General features: G+C 37.3%; 1 protein-coding gene and 1 non-coding gene across 2 annotated transcripts in view; one reads left to right on the plus strand and one right to left on the minus strand.

Annotated features, from left to right (window-relative positions):
- LOC118627842 (helicase POLQ-like) overlaps window positions 1-17,507 on the minus strand; it is a 63,763-nt gene extending 46,256 nt beyond the window's left edge. The window contains exons 1-8 of the mRNA XM_036258325.1: window positions 17,416-17,507; window positions 16,907-17,085; window positions 15,881-16,081; window positions 15,301-15,373; window positions 12,283-12,380; window positions 5,489-5,587; window positions 3,783-3,928; window positions 459-698 (exon numbers count right to left, since the gene is read on the minus strand). Of these exons, the coding sequence (XP_036114218.1) occupies window positions 459-698; window positions 3,783-3,928; window positions 5,489-5,587; window positions 12,283-12,380; window positions 15,301-15,373; window positions 15,881-16,081; window positions 16,907-16,981 (932 nt within the window). The 5' untranslated portion in view covers window positions 16,982-17,085; window positions 17,416-17,507. The remainder of the gene's footprint in view (window positions 1-458; window positions 699-3,782; window positions 3,929-5,488; window positions 5,588-12,282; window positions 12,381-15,300; window positions 15,374-15,880; window positions 16,082-16,906; window positions 17,086-17,415) is intronic.
- On the plus strand, window positions 16,235-16,338 carry LOC118621558. Its single transcript, XR_004957725.1, has one exon. It is a non-coding gene; the product is annotated as a U6 spliceosomal RNA (small nuclear RNA).
- Window positions 17,508-21,097: the final 3,590 nt, after the last annotated feature.

Genomic DNA, 21,097 nt, shown 5'->3' on the forward strand with positions numbered 1-21,097 from the left:
CTCCCTCTCTCCCTCCCACTCTATCTGAAGATAAATGCAAAAAAAAAAAAAAAAAAAAAATGTTCTCAGGTGAGGATAAAAACAAACAGATTGGGCCTGGTTGGTATGGCTCAGTGGTTGAGTGTTGACCCATGCACCAAGAAGAGGTCTCCATTTGGTTCCCAGTCAGGGCACATGCCCAGGTTGTGGGCCAAATCCCTCATGAGTGGCATGCAGGAGGCAGCCAATTGATATTTCTATCTCTCTCCCTCTCCCTCTCCCTCTCCCTTCCTCCCTCTCTAAAACCAATAAAGAAAAAAAAATGTTAAAGGAAATAAATCAAATGATCAACTCAGCAAATACTAAAAACAAAAAACAAATTCTCACCCACTACCAAGAAAGAATAAAACAACAACAAACTCCTAGCACGTGAGGAATTGAAAAATTTTGAGTCTGGCCAACAGAGACTCATATCTCACCTTCGAGCTGGTAGGTTAACACCTGCTGCTAGGGTGGATGTGCAGGTTAAAAGGCAGAGAATTCCTGTGGAATAGGCCTCCTCCAAGAGCTTCCTTTCATCACTCGTTAAACCACTATGGTGATAGGCAACTCCTAACGGGATAGTGCGCTTTAAAACAGGACACAAGTTGCCACTGCTGATATTCTTCAAGTTCTCAATCACCTCCTGCTTTTCTTTTTCCCTGTGTTTCAGATATTCCCTAGGAAAAAAGATCTGTTAGAAACATGAACCCTGATCTTATAATGACAAAGTGCTTATAATTTTAATTTTAGTAGATGCATTAAATACTCTTTTAAAATAACATTAATTTTAGTGCTATAAGTACATAAAATATTTTTAGAATTTTTATTCTGATTTCACTATTAGGCAGTCTCTTTCAACCTTTTTCTTTGTAGATCACAGAGCATTGTGAAAATTTGATTAAAGCTAAGAAAGAAAAAAACCAATATTCACATAAACACAACACTTCCTGAAGTTCATTCCTGTACTTCCTATGAATCCATGAATACCCTGCTCTGGATGTTACGAGTATTTTTTTTCACTAGATCATGTATCTTTATTACAGATGATTTAGTGTATGTCATAAATGTTCTCTTAAGATGGAAACATATATTATTAAATAATATGTAGTATATGTAAAATACTGACACTAGCATTTTAGAAAACTCAATAATATCCTACAATGTCTTTGAATCTAGAAGACCTATTATTTTAAATTCCATTAAGGAAAGAAAGACTATGTAGAAATAACTATCAATTGACTGCAAAGTAACAACTTCTAAACACCAGAAGGAAGCACCTATCATCCAAGATATAATTACAATACACGCAGCCCTGTGCTGTTTCAGTCCGCTTCATGGAAAAATAGAGAGCTCTGGCTGGTGTTCACTGAAGAATGCCAGTAATTTCATAAAAAGTTGAGAAACAGGAGGCAGAGACAAAAGAAGAACAATGAAGAACCGGGAAGAAAGTGCAAGATTAAGGAAGGACAGCTTAGTAGGGGAGCAACAGACTTTCTGTTGCTATTTTCTGGCTAGTGTGCAAGGTCCTGACAGGGATGTATAGGATGAACATTTCTCAAGGAGTTAAGTCTTATAAGCAGTGAGAATATGGATAATCAGCATATAATTTTAGAGAAGGGAGACATTATTTATAACTGACCAGATAAGATATGGCTGTATGAAGAATGGTGTAGGAGAACTTGAGATATCTGAGCTGGGTCTTGAAGAATAGGTATTAAGAGGTGCAATGAGGGGGCAGGGAAGTGCATTATTGGTAGAGGGTAAAGCAAGATCGAAGGCTTGACAGTGGGAAGTTTAGGCATAAACAAAGAAAAGAAATACTCCAGTTTGGATAAATCACAGGGTGAATGAAGAGTAGAAGAAATAAGGATGGAAAAGTAAGTTGAGTCAGATTTGAGCCTGAATTCTAAGCTAAAAAGCACTGCGGTATCTTTTTTACAGAGATTTTTTTTTTTTTAGGGAAAGTGATATGACCAGAGCTTTGGCAGTTGTCTGGAAATAGTATTTAAAAGACATTCTTTAGCCTGGCCAGTGTGGCTCAGTGGTTAAGCATCAAGCCATGTACCAAGAGGTTGCCGGTTCGATTCCCCTTCAGGGCACATGCCCAGGTTGTGGGCCTGATCCCCAGCGGGGAGCATGTAGGAGGTGGCTAATCAATGTTCTCTCTTATCGATGTTTCTATCTCTCTCTCCCTCTCCCTAAAATCAATAAAGGAAAAAAAAGACATTTTTTAGACTTCACTTATATGTGGGATCTAAAAAACCAAATGAACAAACAAGCAGACCAGAAACACTCATAGATACAGAGAACGTTTTGATAATTGCCAGACTGGGGAGGGAGAGGTGGGTAATGGGTAAAATTGGTGAAGGGATTAAGAAGTACAAATTGGTAGTTACAGAATAGTCATGAGGATGTAAGCTACAGCATAGGGAATATTGTTAATATTCTAATAACTCTGTATGGTATCAGATGGGTACTAGATTTACTGGGGTGATCACAAGTTATGTAAATATCTAATCACTGGATTGTACAGCTGAAACGTATATAATATTGTTCATCAACTGCAACTGAAAAATAAAAACATTATTTAAAAAAATAAAAGACATTCTTGACTAAAAGTCAAAGGGAGTAACAGCTACAAAAAATATAGTAATATTCCTTGAGACTGAGACAATCACTTGGGATTAATCTGCTTCGGTCGTTGCATTTAAACAGACATACAGCCATACAGCCATATTCTCCTGCTCTGGGAGGGGATGTTTTACTGTACCTACTTCCCACAAAATTTGTGATAAGGAGGCAAACAATTAAGATACAAGCTGATCTCCCAGGACTTGAGAAATCGAGAAATCATGTTTTAGAGCCATTATTGAAATAAGAACCCATTTAGCCTAGATTTCACTTCATCTACATCTAAAGTACAGAATAATGTACATAAGTAGTCTTTCTCTGGACTGCAGGCCGACACTCTAACCACTGAGCAAATTGGCCAGGGCTAAATAAGTAGTCTTTCAATATGACAATTATTTTAGTCAACAGCCACCAAAAAGGAGCTAACATATGCTCAGAACATTCAGCTTATAAAAGAAGCAAGTAATATGAAAAATAAAGCTGAAAGGAAATTTTCCTTTGGAAAGAAAGTGTTAACTTCTATCTCTTTAAGAAAGTATCATGTATCCATTATAATTCATTAACTAAGGGTTCTGGAGAAGCAAACTATTAAATGCTTCAATATTAAACATAAACATTATGACCCAAATAAACCATTATCATCAAAAAGCAAAACAAATCAAGGCTCACATCTCCCAGTCACTTGTTAGTCCTAAATTTCTATGTTACAGTGATTAGTTCTTTGACCATCTAAACCATTGCTTGACCTTGTCTGCAAGTTGGACTTGCCTAAGGAGCTTCACAGAATGATGCCTGGGTCCCACCCCAGAGATTCTGATTTGTCTAGGATGTACCTTGGGCATCGGCATTTTTAAAAGCCCTCAATGCACTGTGCAGGCAAGGCTGAGAATCATTGATTTAAGCCATTATATTAGCATTCTCTTACATGTACTCTTAGAATTTTTCTCTGGCTATTTTACATATGTGAATTTCATAAACTTTCTTAAAGGTCAAAGCCTTTAGAATCTAGTATAACAACAACATAATGTTCTGTAAGAAGCAATTAGTGCTTATTGAATAAATAGAATACAGAGCATGTAAATTATCACAAAAATAAAACAGAACAAAGTATTTTTAAAAGATTAACATACTTGCTTAAAAATCTGCATATCATTTCTGCTACGTTTTCACAGTTCTTCTTAGTGGGACAAAAAACTAAGCAGGAATTATTGGGAATAACTTCTGTCACCAATGCTACCAAGTGATCAGGATCCATCTTTTTCAGAGTATCAGTATACTGCATAACAAGATATAGCAACAAGGTAGTTAGCAACCATAAAAGCTTTGACAAGTAAGTAAAGCATCCATTAATTTGAACTTCTGATTTAGTAAATCTGATCATTTAAGAGAAAAAAAATGAAATCTACATTTCACATCAAAATGTTAAGTCTCATTTTTCTCTTGTTATTAGGATTTTGTAAAGTATATTTAGTTTTAAATTAAAGAAGTGAAAATAGTAATGCTATTAATAACTCCACTGCATGCCCATCTTCAAAGCAATACAAACAGTCCACAGAGAAACATAGATTGATCCTAATAATAGTCAAAGGACTGCATAAATAAGATATATCTTTAACTGTTACTACTAGTTTTAAAAAACACAGATTCAATCATACTACAAGGCAGTTTCAGAAATAAAAATATATTTATCAAGTAGATACAAGGGATTCAAAGAACATGAAAAATTTAAAGTTATTTAAAATCTCCTCACTTCCTTTGACTTTCTGAATTAGAATTCGTAGAATTCTAAAACTGTTATATCCCTTTCTCCCCTTTTCAAAATCCTTCATATATTATAGAACATTAACATAGTAGACATTAAGATTTTCAAACACCAATATCTGAATTAAATAGACCAAAGTTGTTTTTTGTTTGCTTTTTTTTTTTTTTTTTCCTGTTGTTGATAAACAAACACTTATGGGAGAGATCTCCAAATTTTCTTGGCTCATGGAGCCTCAAGGCTAAAATAATTATCCACCAGTTTTATTTATTGGGGAGTTAGGTCTAAACAACATAATAAATATATATTTCCTCACAACTTAGAAACCAACTGCATAAATAACATACATTAGTTGTATAAAAAAATGTTTATATCATTCCTTTTTTTTTAAATCCTCACCAGAAGATTCTCTTCCATTTATCTTCAGACAGAATAGGAGGGAGAAGGGAAGAGAGAGAGAGAGAGAGAGAGAGAGAGAGAGAGAGAGAGAGAGAGTAAGAGAGAGAGAGAGGGAGAGAGAGAGAGAGAGAAACACTGAAAGGCTGCCTCCCACTTGACCCCGACCAGGACCAGTGACGAACTATACCAGAGGTACGTACCCTTGGCTGGAACTGAACCCATGACTCATTGGTCCTCAGGCTGACACTCTAACTGCTGAGCCAAACCGGCCAGGGCATGTTTATATCATTCTTAAATAATCACAACAGCCCATTAATTGGGATGTGTACACAACCAGGCACTGCAGTCTTTCGAGCCTTGGAATTAGATTAAATATAGCTAACCTTATTTCCTGTCCTATTGATTTTCACATGTTTTTTGCTTATAGTAACTGCAAAAAACCCCAAACTTCACAAAGATATGATATCATAGAAAGGAATGTAACATGGTCTAATGTTGAAAATAGAAACTAATTACCTCGAACCAGTAGTTTGCATGGTGTCCAACAGATTTTAAGCATCAGAAATTTCTCTCAAAAATGTAAAATACTCCATGGTACCCATGTGAATCTTCTGTGGTACCCCAAGGTACCTAGCCACAAAGTCTGGGAACCTCAGGTTCAAGGGTTATTAACGTTACCTTATAATTAAGGAGACGTGAAAAAGTCATGCCATCCTCAGCTTTACTGTCAACTTCATATATTCCATCATTTATTTTCAGATATTCTTTTAATTCAACCTTGAATGAAAGGCATATTTGCAATTAATAACACATACAAATTCCTTTTCCCAGAGTTATAAATTTTGTAAAACATATCATAAAAAGAATATACAAAAGTTTTAGCTTCTCTAAGGTATGCAAAGCATTCTTTAACTTAAAAGTATTTTCTTTACCATTTCTTTTTATTAAGTCTCTTTTCCACTTAAATATAAATAGGAATTAATATCCTTAAAATATACCTTTGAATTGAATAGCTACATATCTAAAGAGAAACCAAACATTTTATTTTTTACAAGAAGTGCAAATGAGTTATCTTTTACTTTTATTAAATAGTTACTTGTGTTATTCCTCAAGATCTAAAACTTTTGTTTCATTAGAATTCAGTTTTCATTCTAACTATCACCATATTATTATTATTATTTAATTAATTTTTGTTACAGATGTTCCTCCTTTATCTCCCACTGACACCCTCCTCCTATTCCTGTCTCCCAGCATTGTTGTCTATGTCCTTTGGCTATGCTTATTGTGTGAGTCCTTTGGTGTATATCTTACCTCCCGCCCACCCCCCTCCTCTAAAGTTTGTCAGTCTGAACCCTACTTCTATGTCTCTGGGTCTATTTTGTTCATCATCTTATTTTGTTTTTTATATTCCCAAGTAAGTAAGATCAAGTGATACTTGTCTTTCTCTGACTGACTTACTTCGCTTAGCATAATGCTCTCCAGGTCCCTCCATGTCATCTCAAAGAAAAAAGAGATCTTTCTTTCATAAGCTACATAGTATTCCATTGTGTATGTGTACCACAGCTTTTTTATCTACTCATCCATTGATGAACACTTGGGCTGTTTCCAGATGCTAGCAATTATAAAGAGTGCTACTATGAACATAGGGGTACATATATTCTTTCTGATTGGTGTTTCAGGCTTCTTAGGGTATATTCCTAGAAGTGGGATCACTGGGTCAAATGGCAGTTCAATTTTTAATTTTTCTAGGAAACACCATATTGTTGTCCATAGTGGCTGCACCAGTCTGCATTCCCACCAGCAGTGTATTAGAGTTCTCTTTTCTCCACATCCCTGCCAGGACTTGTTTGATGATTCGTTGATAGCAGTCATTCTGACAGGTGTGAGGTGATACCTCATAGTTGTTTTAATTTGCATCTCTCTGATGATTAGTGACATTGAATATTTCTTCATATGTCTCTTAGCCATTTGTATGTCTAAGAAAGGTGTCTATTCAGGTCCTCTGACCATTTTTAAATTGGATTCTTTGTCTTCCTTTTGTTGAGTTGTATGAGTACTCTACGTATTTTGGAGATTAACCCCTTATATGATGTATCATTGGCAGTTATACTCTCCCATATAGTGGGTTGCCTTTTCATTTTGATGCTTGTTTCTTTTGCTGTGCAGCAGCTTTTTAGTTGATGTAGTCCCCTGTATTAATATTTTCCTTTGTGTCTCTTGCCTTAGGCTTTGAATCAATGAAAATTCTGCTGCATGTGATGTCTGAAATTTGTTGCCTACATTTCCTTCTAGGATTTTTATGGATTCATAAGTGACAATTCAATCTTCTTTTTAAATTTATTTTTCCATTCTTCTTTTTTAAAAAATTAATTTTTGTTACAGATGTTTCTCCTTTTCCCCCCACTGATTCCCCACTTCCCCTCTCTCCACACCCTGTACTCAGCTTTGTGGTCCATGTCCATTGTACATGCATACATGCATATAAGCTCTGTGGTTTATCTCTCCCCCACCACCCCCTCTCCTGGGGACTGTCAGTCTGTACCCCACTTCCACATCTCTAGGACTACCCCATTCCTCAGACTGTTATGTTCATTATATTCCACAAATAAGTGAGATCATATGATACTTGTATTTCTCTGTTTGGCTTGTTTCGCTTAGGATAATAATTTCCAGGTCCCTCCGTGTCATCTCAAAGGATAAGAGATCTTTCTTACAGCTGCATTGTATTCCATTGTGCATATGTACCACTGCTTTTTTATCCATTTGTCTACTGATGGATACTTGGGTTGTTTCCAGATCTTAGCTATTGTAAATAGTTCTGCTATGAACATGGGAGTACATATATTCTTTCTGATGGGTGTTTCAGGCTTCTTAGGGTATATTCCTAGAAGTGGGATCACTGGGTCAAATGGAAGTTCAATTTTTAATTTTTTGAGGTAACACCATAGTGTTTTCCATAGTGGCTGCACCAGTCTGCATTCCCACCAGCAGTGTACTAGAGTCCCCTTTTCTCCACACCCTGGCCAACACTTGTTTGATGATTTGTTGATGGCGACCATTCTGACAGGTGTGAGGTGATACCGCATTGTTGTTTTAATTTGCATCTCTCTGATGATTAGTGATGTTGAGCATTTCTTCATATGTCTCTTAGTCATTTGTATGTCCTGCTTGGAGAGGTGTCTATTTAGTTCCTCTGCCCATTTTTTAATTGGGTTCTTTGTCTTCCTTTTGTTGAGCTGTATGAGCACTCTCTATATATTGGAATTTAACCCCTTATCTGATATATTATTGGCAATTATGCTCTCCCATACAATGGGTTGCCTTTCTATTTTGATGATTGTATCTTTTGCTGTGCAGAAGCTTTTGAGTTTGATGTAGTCCCATGTGTTCATTTTCTTTGTTTCTGTTGCCTTAGGTGATGTATCAGTGAAAATTCTGCTGCGTATGATGTCTAAAATTTGTTGCCTACATTTTCCTCTAGGATTTTTATGGATTCATGAGTCACATTTCAATCTTTTATCCATTTTGAGTTTATTCTTGTGTATGGTGTAAGTTGGTGGTCTAGTTTCATATTTTTGCATGTAGCTGCCCAATTTTCCCAACAACGTTTATTAAAGAGGCTGTCTTTATTCCATTGTATGCCCTTGCCACCTTTGTCAAACATTAATTGAGCATAATGTCTTGGGTCAATTTCTGTATTCTCTGTTCTGTTCCATTGAGCTATATGCCTGTTCTTGTGCCAGTAACAGGCTGTTTTCATTACAATGGCTTTGTAGTATAACCTGACACTGGGTATTGTGATCCCTCCTACTTTGTTCTTTTTCAAGATTGCTGTGGCTGTTTGGGGTCTCTTTGGTTCCACATAAACTTTTGAAGTTTTTGTTCTAGTTCTGTGAAATATGTTGTTGGTATTTTGTTCGGGATTGCCTTAAATCTATAGATTGCTTTGGGTAGTATGGACATTTTAATGATGTTAATTCTTCCTATCCATGAACAAGGTATATGCTTCCACTTTTTAAATTCTGCCTCTATTTCTTTTTTCAATGTCCTGTAGTATTCTGCAAACAGGTCCTTTACTTTTTGGTTATGTTTATTCCTAGATATCTTAATTTTTTTGTTGCAATGGTAAATGGGATTGTTTTATTAGTTTCTCTTTCTGTGTGTTCATTATTGGTGTATAAAAATGCCGATGCTCTAACCACTGAGCAAACTGGTCAGGGCCAGAGGTTTTTAAATATATTTTGGTGGTCCTATATTGGGTGATATATTTACCAGGGTTATATCTCCTGTTGGATTGATGCCTTTAATACTATGTAGTAACCTTCTTTGTCTCTTATTATGGCCCTCGTTTTGAAGTCTGTCTTAACAGATATGTGCATTGCTACACCAGCTTTTTTTTTTCCCCATTTCCATTTGCCTGGAAAATTTTTTTGTATCCCTTCACTTTCATCCTGTGTGAGTCTTTTGTTGTGAGGTGGGTCTCTTGTAGACAGCATATACATGGGTCATGTTCTCTTATCCAGTCAGCTACTCTATGTCTTTTGATTGGAGCATCTAAGCCATTTATATTTAAGATTATTATTGATACATACTTTATTTTATGCCCGTATTCCTCTCTCTCTCTATATATATACTTCTTCTTCTTACAACCATCCCTTTAGCATTTATTGATGTGCTGGTTTGGTGGTGGGTAAATTTCTTTAGATTTTTTTGTCTGTGAAGCTCTTTATTTCACCTTCAATTTTGAATGAGAGCCTTGCTGGATACAGTAGTCTTGAATTCAGACCCTTAGCTTTCATTATTTTGTACATTTCATGCTACTCCCTTCTGGCCTGCAGTGTTTCTATTGAGAAATCAGTTGGCTGTCTAATGGGAGCTCCCTTGTAGGTAACTTTCTGTCTCTCTCTTGCTTCCTTTAAGATTCTTTCCTAGTCTTTAATGTTTGCCATTTCATTTACAATGTGTCTAGCTATGGGTCTTTCTGGGTTCATCTTACTTGGGACTCTGTGTGTTTCCTGGATTTGTGTGACTTTTTCCTTCACCAAATTAGAGAAGTTTTCTGTCATTATTTCTTCAAACCGGTTCTCTATTCCTTTCTCTGATTCTTCTCCTTCTGGAACCCCTATGATGCAAATGTTTTGTTTTATATTGTCCCAAAGCTCCCTTAAACATTCCTCCTTTTTAATGTTTTTTCCCCATTTGCTGCTCTATTTGGGTGTTTTTGTTTTGTTTTGTTTTGTTTTTTACCTTGTCTTATAACTTGCTGATTCGGTCTTCAGCTTCTTCTAATCTACTATTGAGTTTGTCTAAGGTATTTTTCATATCAGGTACATCATTCTTTATTTCCACTTGATTTTTATTCATAGCTTCTCCCTCTTTTTATGCTGATGTAATTCCCACTGAGCTCTTTATAATTCTCATTAAGGTGCTTGTACTTCTCACTGAATTGTTTGAGCTCCCTTAAAAATTGCTTTGAATTCTTTATCTGACAAATTGCTTTATTCCATTTCATGTAGTTCCTTTTCTGGTGATTCCTCCTTTTGTGTCATTTGGGTGTTGTTTCTTTGTCTTACCATTTTAGTAGTCTGGTAGTTCTAGGCCCAGTGAGGGATGTTGGGATGTGTAGGCTGGTTGGTGTGCATCAAATAAGGCTGTTGTGCCTCCCAGACTATTTTGATGTGGTGCCTCTTGCCTGCTGAGGGTCCTGGAGGACTGACAACTGGTGGTTGGTACTGGTTTGTCATGGTAGGCACTGCTAGGGTGAATGGGTTCAGATGGGGCACTACTAGGGTGCATGGGTCTAGCTGGTGTGCTGCTGGGGTGCATGTGTCCCGCTGGTGCACTGCTGGGGTATCCTGCTTCCTGGTGGGGCTCAGTTCCTGATCAGTCACTGCTGATGCTGTTGGGGGCAAGGGGCAGCTCCCAGTTTGTGCTGCTACTGCTGCTGCTGTTGCCAGGGGGTGCTCTCAGCTCCCAATCCTCTACTGTTGTTGGGGGCTGAGGATGCTCGCCTTCTGGGACTTTGCTGCTGCTGCGGAAAGGGCTCCACTCCACATCCACTACTGCAGTTGTCAGAGGCAGGCATCGGCTGCCCAGAGGCAGGCCTTGCTGCTGCTTGGGCTTGGGCACCACTCCTGATCAGCCTCTGCTGATGCTGCTGGGGATGAGTCTCAGCTGCCAATCTTGCTGCTGCCTGGGGATGGATGTCTACTCCTGAGCCTCTTCTGCCGGAGATGTGTCTCAGCTCCCGAGCCTCATCTGCTGTTGGGGGTGGGGTTCCACTCCTGCCTGGTCACTGCTGCTGTGGGGGAAGGTGCTGGGCTCCTATTGGGTTGCTACTGTGGGAGACGATGCTCAGCTACTGGCCGGTTGCTGCTTCCTTGAGCAGGTACTTTGATAGTGCCATTACTATGTGCTGGTCTACGTTGACACAGAGGGGTTCACTGGTTTGACTGTGCAAGGTGCACTAGCCACTCCCCACTGTCTCTTCCCAGAGAAGACCAAGGATCTTCCAAAATGGTGGACCTTCTGGCTACGCAGGGAAAAGCACCCTGGCAAGCCACTTACTGCAGTAGCCTGCTGCTCCCCGTCCATAGCACAGGAACCCTCTGCCCCACATTTCTGCACTGCTTGAGGTTGCTCTTCCACACTCACATCCACTCACACTCTCTCTCACCCTTGCTCACATTCTCACACACTCACCCTTGCTCCAGTCCTGCCCGTTGCCATCTTTCTCACCATATTATTTTTAATTTAAGTATTTGTGTACAAAAATTTTTTAAAGATAGTTCATTGCATTTTCAAAAGAAAAGCATCTAATTTGACAATTAAGGTCTTAAAACAGCCTTAAATTTTTCATATGTGATACAAATATAAAAACATCAACTTTCGAATTAAAATTTGGTGATTCTTAACAATCATTTTCTGAAACCCAGTCAGAGACAGAACATGTATACTAGTACTGTTGACAGATACACTTATTTACTTTCTTCAAGCATTTTGAGAATACTATTACCAGTGAGTTTAAATTAAATCTATGTGAAGTCTAAACTTATTTTAAAAAGCATTATAACTACCAAGCATAAACATTTTAACTTTTAAGATAACTTTTTTAATGTGTAATAACTCAAAACATAAATCTCTAAATTTTGACTGAATGAAAACTTTTACCTTAGAGATAAGAAGTGGACAATAGAATGAGTCTGGAAATTTTCATTCAATAAATACTCATTTATTGAATGCCTAGGCCAGCCACTATCCAGGTGTTACAGATACAGCTGTGACCCATGCTAAGATTCCTGACACCATAGAGGTCACATTCTCTATAAATTCTTATTAGCATATGGCCATGGTGAGTGGAATTATGACCCTTCACTACTCTATGTAATTTTTTATATGGTACATTTGCTACTTTTATTTTTAATTAAGATTATACATAACAAATCAATACAGTGCAAACCACAGGTACATACTGGTCTGAACTGACTGGTGTAATATTCTGCTTGAAGGAATTCTTGCAGGTCTTCAACATTGTTCAACGTTGCACTCATACCAATAATTTGAGTTGTTTCTGGAAAAAAAACCCAAAGTATAGAAAAAAATTATTATTTAGTATATCATAATAGTAATTGTAGAAATCTTTTTGTGTTCTAAATTTTTCCTGAGTAATGTGGGAAAGGGACAGGGGAAGGTAAGAAAAATATAAATATATTATCAGAGTATTAATCTGGCAATCAAAGAATGGAACTTCTCCCGTATCCTAAAAGTTACTATTTAGAATTTTATGAATTTCGAACTTGGCAAGAAGTAGGATCTTTATTAAGATCTTTTTTTTTATCCTTACCCGAGGATATTTTTCCATTTTTTGTTCAGATAGAAGGGGAGAGAGAGAGAGAGAAACTTCGACGTGAAGGGGACACATCGAGTGGCTGCCACCCGCACGACCAACCAGGGCCAGGGACAAACTGCAACTGACGTATGTGCCCCTAGCCGGAACCAAACCCGGGTCTCTCTGGACTGCAGGCCAACGCTCAAACCGCTGAGCCAAACTGTACAGGGTTATTAAGACTTCTAAGCAACAATAATGAGTATAAATATGCTGTTGCTGACTATCTGGACCATCATTATGAAAAGTTATGACAGGTTCCACAGGTTCAGCTATATGTGGATGTACAGTGTAGGGTGCAAGGCTGAATGGGTCCCAAGCTCTTGCCACATGAAAAGTCCTTTATGCAACTTTGCTATCAGGTTAACTTTTCCTTACTATAAAATAAAGGTGGAGTGAAGCTCGTGAAGCTGCATGACTTTCTGGACAGTATAAAATTGCTGTTTTCCATAGACCAGCTATTAAAAAACAACAAAGAAGCTTTCTTAGCAAATGTTTCTTCATTGCTCCATGTTTTGTCTTGAATTTTGTCAAGCAAGATGTTATCTAAAAGAGGAAGATGTGTTGCCTTTCCTAGTCCAAAAAGGTGGGCAGTGAAACTGAAGGGTGAGCATGCAGCCAAATCAAGAACAGCTGTGCTAAGAAATTTTAGATTCATGCAGAAACAAAAGGAAGCTATGAAAGGACTGTAAATAGTAAAATTAACTAATGGGATTTGCATTTGGGAGATACTCTAACTGCACTAGAGAAGATGGATTTGGTGGGGGGAGAGGGCAGTGATTGAGACTGAAGGCAGATGGGAGCTTTCTGTGGTAATCTAGGTAAAAAAAGATGAGGTATTGAGTGAAAGATTTAGCAGTAAAGAAGGGTAGGAGAGACATACCTACAATACATGTATGAGGTAGACCAGATAGGATTTGGTTGCTGACAGAATGTATAAGAGTGAAGACTATAAGATTCTGGTTTAGCTGGCTGGCTGACAAATAGGGGCGGGGAATTCAGACTGAAGAATGGGTTTGAGAGAACCGAGTTAGACTTGGACATGGTGAATCTGAACTGCTCACAGGACAGCCAAGGAGAAGTCCAGCTGACAGATATTACTAAGAAGAGAGCCTGAGTTGGAAATACAGATTGGGAGCCATCAGCACACAGAAGCACTTGAAGTCATGAGTGTGGATGAGAATTAGTGGAAACTGTACGGACTAGGGAACAAGAGAAGAGCCTAAGATGAATCTGTGGTAACACCAATGTACATAATGAACATGTTTAGAATGAGGTGGCACAAAGGAGAACAAGAAAAACTAAAGAGATTCATTTCATTTAAATATGTATGAAGTATAAGGCACTGGTGATAGAAAGATAAATATGTGTCAATAGCAAACACATGTCCATTATGTGCAGGTACTATGCTAGACACTTTACAAAGATTAACTCATATCACCTTTGCAGCAATTCAGTGAGAGGTTCTATTACTATCATCCATTTTTTAGGCATAAGGAAAAAGAGGCACAGTTAACTTGCCCAAAGTCACGTAAGTACGTAGTAATAAGTGAGCCAGAATTTTAATCTAGTTCCAGAGTCTGTCCTCAGCTATTATGCTATGCTATCTTTCCATGCTAACACATGATCCCACTTACAAAGAAATAGTAGGAAAACCAAGAAAGAATGATGTGGCAGCACCCAAAGGAAAAAACAATGATCAAATCGACTGCTGAAGGAAAACTGAGACACGGACAGTAAGTGTACACTAGATTTGACAAGTAGATGATTATTCTCCTCTCTTACTCTGCTTTATATTTTCCCATAGAACTTGTCACCATTTGACACACCATGTTTTCTTGTTTATCTGCTTACTGTTTTTTCCCTTTCACTAAAATATATTTGATGAAGGCAGGGATTTAATTTTATTCACTGCTGTATACTCAGTAAATATTTTTTGAATGAATGATTATAAAGTGCTACAATGTATCTAAATACCAATGCTATTACATTTTTAAAAAGTAATTCTTAAGATATAACCTTTATAATTAGTAATGTTTGCATATAGAAGCTAAATTATTGCAATAGCATATCATTAAATAGTAGAGAAGACCTTTAGAATAAATATTTCATGTACATTTAAAGACTATCTGATGTTGCGAAATAGCTCCTTAAAGTGACTACTTGAATATACTGCTTTGTTGGTATGATGATGATACTGATGGTGGCTGCAGCAGCAGCTCTTACTGAGTGCTAGGCATTGCTGAATGCTTCACATGTGCTGACTCATACAAGCCTCACAACAGTCCCATCAGGTCAGTGCCATTATCATCCCCATTTTACAGATGAAGAAACAGAGAGGTTGTGTCACCTACTTAGGCAAACATAACTAGTAAGTGAAAGATGATAGGGGGGTCCTCACATGTTAATTTCATTTACTTTCACAATTATCTTCATTCACCCATTCTTCCAACAAAAATGGATAAGCTTACCTTGGAAATCAAAATCAAAGGCAGAAAGCTTAAGTATCTTACTCTAGGTTACATAATGTAGCTAGGGATAGGATTAAGTCTTTTACCGATCTCTTGATCATAAATCAAGTGACCACACTTTAAAAAATACTTACTGCTAGTGTAGAGGATTTTTGCAAGGGTCATTTCCAGGACAGCCCCACGACTTCCTTCAGCAATCATGTGCAACTTGAGATTTTTTTAAAAAGGGAAAAAAGTAAATCTGCGTATAATACCAACATAAAATATGCATATATTTGTATAAACTGAAGTAATCTTTGCTCTATAACTCTTAAGCATTTGAATATAGCAACTAGAATACATATGCATTATTTCACTGATATTTTAAGTAATGAGGTTTGGGGGCAATAGTATCTTCATAAATACTATTATAAAATTGAATATACACACACATATATTCACTCTTTAAGAAACACTTGGCCCTGGCCGGTTTGGCTCAGCGGTTGGAGCATCAGCCTGCGGACCAGAGAGTACAGGGTTCAGTTCCCGCTAGGGGCACGTACCAAAAAAAAAAAAAAAAAGAAACACTTGACACAAAACTGAATTTAATGTTTTCATCTGTATTGTCTATATATTAAAATAGATGATCTATTCTCATAGAGGTACTAAGCAGATCCACATAATAGTAACTGTTAGTATAGTAAAAATTTTGAGGTTACAAAAATAGTAACCCACCTCATCTACAACAACCAGACCCAGACTGCTAATCCTTCCAGTTTCAATCAAGGAGTTGATCAAACCATGTCCTTTTTCAATAGTGGCAATGTATAGTGATTTCTTCTCCCTTCTTTTAATTGGAGGAAATCTTCCTTTGCTTCCAGCGTATTCTTCAACAAAAAAACCCAGTTCTACACCAAAGCTTGACAAACCTGAAATCTAGAATATTAGTTAAAATAAACAAACAAAACAAATAAAGACTTTAATTATTAAGTGCTCACAGGGATTTTAAAAATCTAAAATTGTATTTAATACCAATCAATGGGAACAAGGTGCAGATAAGACATAAATATCTAAGAAATGTCACAATTACTGCTCACTTCAGTAGCACATATAAAATTGGAACAATACAGAGAAGATTAGCAAGGTCTCTGTGCAAGGTTGACACGCAAATTCGAGAATTGTTCCAAATTAAAAAAAAAAAAAAAGAACACAACTTTGCAAAATGAACATAACTTTTAAACTACATAATAAAGCCTGGCTGGTGTGTCTCAGTGGATTGAGCATCATCCCATGGACCGAGAGGTCCTAGTTTGATTCCCAGTCAGGGCACATTGGGTTTCAGGCTTGATCCTGGTGGGGGGCAATACAGGAGGCAGCCGATCGATGTACATCGATGTTTCTCTCTCTCTCTCCCTAAAAAAGCAATAAAAACATTAAAAAGAAGTAACAAAATAAACTACATAATGAGAAAATACATTTCAACTCTCTCCTCTGATGTTAAAAAACTAGAGTAACTAATTTAATTTTGATAAAACAATAGAAAGCAAGCTAAATATCAATAGAATATTTATAATGGAGTTTAATCCATCAGTTTAAATCAGAAAAGATTTTCAGTTAATGTGCTTTTAACACATTCTAAATATATTCTCCATCATTAACAGAAATACATCTTTTCAGTCAATAAAAAGTTACATTTATGCTAGTTTTAGTATCTTAATGTCAAAATAACATTAGCAAATACCAATTGTTAAAAAAACATACCTTTTCTTGGACAATTGCCACATATGGTAGGATCATTAAAACATCTTTCCGCCGGCAAAGCAGTTCTTGTAGCATTAAAATCTCAGCCACAAGGGTTTTTCCACCACTGGTTGGCAAGGAATATATTAAGTTTTTTCTTTCTTGCACAGAATTCAATGTTAAGCATGTATGTTGCCATTCTGTAGAAGTTTTAAAAGAGCATTATTTTCCCCTAAGATAGTCTCAATCTTAGAAAGTTTTCTAAGAAGAAAAAATCAAATCACACCTTATGTAGCAATTTTCTCATAATGATAAGTGTAATTATATAGTAATGCTAAATGTTAAAAATCCCCAATGTGTGATGTGCACAGCCAGTGAGTCTCAGTCTAATTAAGGCCTGGTCAGTGGGGTTGGCAATTAGCTCTCCTACTTTCCAGCTACAAACTTAGGTCTAAGATCTCAGCAGGGCAGGCACAGACTGGTGGACAAGAGGCATCATTTGGGATGTCAGAAGAGCTACAGGATGGTACCTGATCTGCGTGAATTCTAAGACTTTCCTCGTAAGTCCTGCAAGAAGACTGTGTAAGCTTCCCTTTCGCATTCACCCAAACACCATCTTAGAGAAATAGGGGGAGAAGGAAAAAAATTTGAGATTTTGTACAAATCAAGAAAGACCATTCTGCTGTAATGGAGAGCTGAACTTCAAATGGCCAGAATAACATTTTAAATTGAAAGAGTTTAAACCATAAAAGACGGATTCTTAATTGATACATCTAGGTTTCCACAATTTAGCAAGGTGGAATTCATGAAAAGCATCACGTCAGGTCCAAAACATGGTGTGAAACTAGTATAACTACTTTGTAAGAGAATAAACAACAGGGATCATCATCAGAAGTCTTCAGAATGTACACCAGTATTTTATCACTAGAAAAATGGGAAAAGATATTCAAGACATTTCACTGAAGGGAGAAATGCAAATATATAAAAAGATGCTTAATTGTTACCTACTGGATTGGCGAAAACAAATAAACAACAAATAACTACCAAAAAAAAAAGGCCCACTAATATAAAATCCAGCTGATCAAAGTGGAAACAAAAAGGCATTCTTGTGTATGGATTATGAGAGTATAAACTGCTACAATCCTTTTGGAAAGCAATTTAGCAGTGTCATAAATAAAACTGCACAATGTTTTTTCTTTAGTAGTATTACTAGTAATACTTCTATAACTCTACAGCCATAGAAATAAAGGGGCATATAAAGATTATGTGCAGAATGTTCATTGTCGCATTGTTTAAATATACCAAAGAGCCATTGGGGGTAAAGGTTGAATGCATTTTTGCACAATCATGTGATGTAATTCTTTGTAGCTTGAAAATGAGGGAATAGATTGATCTATATGTGCTCAATATACATGTGAGTGAAAAAAAGCAGATCATAAATGTGTGTTGGATAGTATGAACCCAATTATATACAGGTATTAGAAAACAATACATGCATAGAAAAGTTGGGCTTGCCCTGGCCGGTTTGGCTCAGCGGTTGGAGCGTCGGCCTGCGGTCCTGAGAGACCCGGGTTCGGTTCCCGCTAAGGGCGCATACCTTGGTTGCAGTTTTTCCCCGGCCCTGGTCGGTTGTGCAGGTGGCAGCCACTCGATGTGTCCCTTTCACGTCGATGTTTCTCTCTCTCTCTCTCTGTTCCTCTCTCTCCCTCCCACTCTACCTGAGCAAAAAATGGAAAAATGTCCTCGGGTGAGGATAAAAAAAAAAAAAAAAAAAAAAGAAAAGTTGGGCTTGAATATTTTGCATGTTTTCCCAAAAAATTAAATTAAAAAAATTATTAACAGGATATATTACAAAGGTATTAAAAATAGTTATACATGAATGACAATTACAGGTACCTAATTTATTGTCTATTTTTGGTGATTGTCAAATTTTGCAAGTAACTATGTACCTTTTTTTACTTTAAAGTATTTCAGAAAAAAATTTTTAAATATTTTAAAATCTGCCTGGCCGGTGTGGCTCAGTGGTTCAGCATCGACCCATACACCCAGAGGTCACCGGTTAGATTCCCGGTCAGGGCCCATGCCCAGGTTGTGAGCCTGATCCCTGGGGTGGCATGCAGGAGGCAGCCAATTGATGTTCTCTCTCATCGATGTTTCTCTCTCTCCCTCTCCCTTCCTCTCTCTCTAAAAAAATCAAGAAAGAAAACAAAATCCTCAGAATGGTATCACCCATTAGTTATCAAACCACAGATGTCTGTGTGAAAATACTTGACCATATTTACATTTTATCCAACTCAGATTTTTCAAGTATAAAATGACAAAAATAATATTTAGGAATATTATTTATCTTCAAACATAAAAAAGTAAATTATAGCCCTGATCAGGTGTCTCAGTTGGTTGGAATGTTTTCTTGTACACCAAAAGATTGTGGGTTTGCCCATCTGGTGTGGCTCATTAGTTGAGTATCAATGCATGCACCAAGAGGTCGCCAGTTCGATTCCCGATCAGGGCACATGCCCAGGTTGTGGGCCCAATCCCCAGTGGGGGGCATGCAGGTGGCGGCAATTGTTCTCTTACTGATGTTTCTATCTCTCTCTAAAATCAATAAAAGAAAAAAATTAAAGAAAAAAGATTGGGGGTTCGATTCCCAGTCAGGGCACATACCTAGGTTGCAGATTCAATCACTGGTAGAGGCAACCAAATGATGTTTCTCTTGTACATCCATGTTTGTTTGTTTCTCTCTCTAAAATCAATAAAAAAACATATCCTTGGGTGAGAATTAAAAAAAAATTTTAAAGTAAATTCTGTTAACTTCTCAGTATTATATAAAACACATTATGAATGTAATTCTACAATTAAAAAGCAACCACCACACCACAGTAATGGGCAAAAATAGGTTTACAGTTGTGGGTGGGCAGGTTATTCTTGCATTATTATTGTGTTATTTATATTACAATATTTATATTATTTATATTTATATTTTTGCCTGCCCCTATATAAAGTTGAGGTTCTCTAGCTCAGTGGTTCTCAAACTTCTGGCACAAAAGAATGTACTGGAGGGCCTGTTAAAGCAGACTGCCAGTCCCTCCCCAAGAGGTTCTGATTCAGTAGGCCTGGGTGGTCTGAATGCACATTTCAACAAGTTTCCAGGTGACACTGATACTGGGGTCCAGGGACTACACTTTAAGAACCACTGCTTTAGCACACACAATTATGTTTTAAATTGGTCATGTCATTAAGATAAATATACAAGTAAAAAGATTTAAAAAGTTATTTACCAAATTTCATACTTCAAAGCTACTAAAAATTACTGATAGTCATTACTATCTAAGTCTAATTGGGCATGCCCTTCACACAGAATATAATTTGCAAAACAATTATTATTTTTATTATCATCATCATCATCCCTTTTTTAATAGATCAGAAATGAAGGCTCAGTGTGCTAACCTTGTGTTTAAGTGACAGGGCCAAAAATAATAAGTAGACTGACAACTCCCAGCAAGTGAGACCCTACCAGGGTATACCAGGCCCAGTGCTAGTTATGTAAGAAAAAGATGAATTAGGTAGAGCCCTGTCCTAAGGGTACTCATTCTGGTAGGAGATGCAGATTAAACAAAGAACATGGTGCTAAGAGAAAAGCAAAGGGAAGAAAGTTCACATCTCTTTCAAGAGCTATACATACCATTAGCTCTAACTACAAATCTCATAACTTAGAATTTATTAGACTCTTGTAGTCTTATGTTATTAGGCTTTTGTTTCCTGCAGCCCTACTTCCCAAACCGAATGAGAACCCAGGTTTTCGTATGGTTCTTTTTTTTTCCCTTTAATGTTTTTTTAAAAAAAATTTTTTCTTTATTGATTTTAGAGAGGTAGAGATAGAAACATTGATGAGAGAGGACATCGATTGGCCACCTCCTGCATGCCCCTCACTGGAGATCGAGCCCTTATGTGCCCTGACTGGGAATCAAAATGGTGACCTCTTGGTGCATGGGTTGACGCTCAACCACTGAGCCACACCGGCCGGGCTTTCATTAATGTTTTGATTGCTTTTTTTAGAGAGAGAGGAAGGGAGAGATAGTAACATTGATGTGAGAAATACCAATCAGCTGCCTCCTGCACACCCCCTACTGGGGATTGAGCCTGAAACCTGGGCATGTGCCCTGACTGGGAATTGAACTGGAACCTCTCAGTCCATGGGACAATGCTCAATCC

The sequence above is a fragment of the Molossus molossus genome, unplaced genomic scaffold (genome assembly GCF_014108415.1).
Source record: "Molossus molossus isolate mMolMol1 unplaced genomic scaffold, mMolMol1.p scaffold_m16_p_1, whole genome shotgun sequence".
NCBI lineage: Eukaryota > Metazoa > Chordata > Mammalia > Chiroptera > Molossidae > Molossus > Molossus molossus.